The sequence below is a fragment of the Papio anubis genome, chromosome 13, assembly GCF_008728515.1.
Source record: "Papio anubis isolate 15944 chromosome 13, Panubis1.0, whole genome shotgun sequence".
Classification (NCBI taxonomy): domain Eukaryota; kingdom Metazoa; phylum Chordata; class Mammalia; order Primates; family Cercopithecidae; genus Papio; species Papio anubis.
Window position 1 is genome coordinate 49985314 of NC_044988.1, and position 3891 is coordinate 49989204.

The 3891-nt window shown below is 38.1% G+C and overlaps 1 protein-coding gene across 1 annotated transcript; it reads left to right on the forward strand.

Annotated features, from left to right (window-relative positions):
• Nucleotides 1-2079: 2079 nt before the first annotated feature.
• Nucleotides 2080-3423, forward strand: LOC101016516 (interferon alpha-1/13). Its single transcript, XM_031654282.1, has one exon. The coding sequence runs from the start codon at nt 2387-2389 to the stop codon at nt 3104-3106; it is 720 nt and encodes a 239-aa protein (XP_031510142.1). The 5' UTR covers nt 2080-2386; the 3' UTR covers nt 3107-3423.
• The last annotated feature ends 468 nt before the right edge of the window (nt 3424-3891 follow it).

Below are 3891 nucleotides of genomic sequence, written 5' to 3' on the forward strand. Positions count from 1 at the left end.
GGAGTCAGTGTGTCACAATTACAAGCACCTGGGGTCTTTCCAGAGCCTCATACCTTCTCCAGCCCCTGGAGCCACCTGCTTTCCTAAGTGGCTGTGGGAAAAGGCCTGAGGTCCCAGATGCTGTCCACTGTACTGCTTCCCTCCACTCTCCAAGCAGAGCGCAAGTTCAGCCACCTTTGAAAGACACTCACCCCCTGGCCTGGGGATGCACAAATTCAGAGCTTTGCAGGGAGTAACCATGGGCTACGGCTTCATGAAAATGTCCCACTCACCAGTACCTTTTTCGCAGATATGGATGTGGAGGCATGAGGGAGGGCAATTATTGGATTACCAAGGTGCTGCTAAAAGCAGAGGAGAAAACACCCATTCCCAGTCATGTGTCTGGTGTGACATTTCACCAACCCATTTAAGTGCACAGGCCTCCAAATATCTACCTAATTAGTATGATGGTTTAGGCATTTTACACTTAAAATCACTGGCCTCATGTTAACTGAAGCCTGACTGGCCAGTGTCTCAAAGACACAGATGATGACCTGATCCCTCAGGAACAGTTGGTGTTTTAGCTTTGTGGGAGTGACTTTCAAGGTATGGAGCACTTGGGGGGGTCTTTGAAACCTGTCAGTTTTCACATCTCTGCTTTGGGTGAAAAGCTCATCACCCACAGTAGTCAAGTAGTCAGGGATGTGCCTTTACTTGCTGGGGTTGATCTGTTGAAACTTTATGTCTAGACAATGGAAACATCCAGGAGCATTTCTGCTTTCATGATGTCCCTGAAGTCCTGTGTCCTCAGGGACAGTTCCTCTGATTGCTGGATGGTACCAGCTTTCATGATGTTAAATCTAACCTGTAAAAACCTGAGCATTAATCTCCATGAAAATAAGACCTTGTTCTTTCTCATTTAAATGCCCCCTTATTTTCTTCTCTAATATTCTGAGTAGGATATCCAGTATTGTGTTGAAAGAAGTAGTGAGAGTGGGCATCTTTATCTTATAATAAATCTCAAAAAAAAAGATTCCAACATTTCACCATTGATTATAGTGTTAGCCAATGGCTTATCTTATAGCTAATAAGGAATGTATCTCTTTATTGTGAAGTATATTCTTTCTATACCTAATTTGTTATAAATTGTATTAGAAATGGATTTTAAACTTTGTCAAAATAATTTTAGGCAGGCATAAAAATAGTTGTGATTTTTAATCTTTTTATTCTGTAAATAAGGTGTTTGGCATTTTTTGATTCCAACATATTAAAATATTCTTGCATCCTAGGAATAAATCAATTTTGATCATAATAAATGATCCTTTTATAGTGCTTTTGAATTTCATTTGCAACTACTTTGTGGATGATTTTGCATCTGTGTTCATCAGGAATATTGGCTTGTAATTTTTTTTTCTTGTAATGTCCATCTCTGGCTTTGGTATCAAGGTAATTCTGGCTTCATAAAAGGAGTTTGGAAGTATTCCTCCTTAATTTTTTCAAAGATTTGGTTCTATTTAAATGTTTGGTGAAATTCAGCAGTAATCAAATCTCAAAAAAACTTAAGTACACTAAAAATAAATGACAAAAATATTTTAAATTTTTAAGTGTTTATCACTTTCAAATAATTTTTAAGTATTCTTTACTTAGATATATAATGTTTATCTATAAACATTAGAAAATGTTTATAATTTGTTAATTTGCTTATGTAATTTAATACACTACAATTTATTTGTTAGTTTTTGGAAACAGAGTCTCACTGTGTCACCCAGGCTGGAGTGCAGTGGCGCAATCTCAGCTCACTGCAACCTCCACCTCATGGGTTCAAGGAATTCTCTGCCTCAGCCTTCTGAGTAGCTGGGATTACAGGTGCCCACAACCACGCCCAGCTAGTTTTTTTTGTTTTTTTTTTTTTTTTTCAGTTGAGATGGGGTTTCACCATCTTGGCCAGGCTGGTCTTGAACTCCTGACCTCATGATCCACCCGCCTTGGCCTTTCAAAGTGCTGGGATTACAGGCGTGAGCCATCTCACCAGGTCCACAGTATAATTTATATCAGTAAATAAATTACAACGAAGTCCATAAGCAAATTTAGTTATAAAGTTAAGATAAATTTGAATTGATTTTAAATTTAACTTTTAGCTTAAATTTTTCATTTGGATATTTTTAAACCCGCATTGAAGACAAAGATTAAACTTTGTACTTTTTGAGTATAGAGATATACATATAGTATATAAATAGATACATATTATATCTGTGTTGTTAAATTTTCACGGTGGGTTCAATTAAGAAAAAGATATCTAAAAAATCTCTGGAAACAAGATGGGGGAGACAATAATGAAAAACCAAATGGTTGAGAAACACAGCTCTCAACTCATGTAAAGAGTGCATGAAGGAAAGCAAAAACAGAAATGGAAAGTGGCCCAGGAGCATTAAGAAAGTGGAAATCAGTATGTTCCCTATTTAAGTCATCGGCTCAAAGCAAGGCCTTCAGAGAACCTAGAGCCCAAGGTTCAGAGTCACCCATCTCAGCAAGCCCAGAAGCATCTGCAATATCTACGATGGCATTGCCCTTTGCTTTACTGATGGCCCTGGCGGTGCTCAGCTGCAAGTCAAGCTGCTCTCTGGGCTGTAATCTGCCTGAGACCCACAGCCTGGATAACAGAAGGACCATGATGCTCCTGAAACAAATGAGCAGAATCTCTCCTTCCTCCTGTCTGATGGACAGACATGACTTTGGATTTCCCCAGCAGGAGTTTGATGGCAACCAGTTCCAGAAGGCTCCAGCCATCTCTGTCCTCCATGAGCTGATCCAGCAGACCTTCAACCTCTTTACCACAAAAGACTCATCTGCTGCTTGGGATGAAGACCTCCTAGACAAATTCTGCACTGAACTCTACCAGCAGCTGAATGACTTGGAAGCCTGTGTGATGCAGCAGGAGAGGGTGGGAGAAACTCCCCTGGTGAATGCAGACTCCACCTTGGCTGTGAAGAAATACTTCCGAAGAATCACTCTCTATCTAACAGAGAAGAAGTACAGCCCTTGTGCCTGGGAGGTTGGCAGAGCAGAAATCATGAGATCTTTCTCTTTATCAACAAACTTGCAAGAAAGATTAAGGAGGAAGGAATAACACCTGGTCCAACATGAAAACAACTCTTATTGACTCATACACCAGCTCACGCTTTCATGAATTCTGCCATTTCAACGACTCTCACTCCTGCTATAACTATGATCATGCTGATAAATTGATTTATCTATTTAACTATTTATTTAACTATTTATAAGATTTAAATTATTTTTGTTCGTATAACGTCAGGTGCACGTTTACACTGTGGCTAGTGTAATAAAACAGTTTCCTTGTATCTACTCAATTCATTATTTTATGTTGTTCATTAAACTTTTACTATAGGAACTTCTTGTATGTGTTCATCCTTTAACATGAAATTCTTATCCTGACTGTGCAACCTGATTAGAGAATAAAGGGTAAAATTTATTTACTCATCATTATTATATGAGAGATGTAAGTAAAAATGACCTTTCTCTAAACCAGGTTGCATGTTGTACTCAATATGTAAAGGTAAATACAATAAATCTATTTTCTACTCTCTTGCATATTTGATTTTTGTAGGGAATCAAACTAAAAATAGTAATAATATTTAATATCAGTTATGCTAAGTACTCTAAGGAGAAAAAAGAACAAACGACGATTTCTTTTGGCAGCATGTAAACTGAAACATGTCAGGAAATAAAAATAGAGATATCCTCTGTAAGTTGACTGGTATAACATGTGGTAGAAACCATCTGTTGCCAGTTGGATACATGAGTTTTCAAATTATAAGGAATGCAATTGCTGTGGTTTCATATGTGGCAAGTAAAATCCCAGAAATGGAAGTGCTCATGTGTGGAGAGAGTGTA

Excerpts from the sequence above, each read along its gene's own strand:
- LOC101016516 (XM_031654282.1), top strand. The coding sequence starts at position 2,387 with ATGGAAAGTGGCCCAGGAGCATTAAGAAAGTGGAAATCAGTATGTTCC.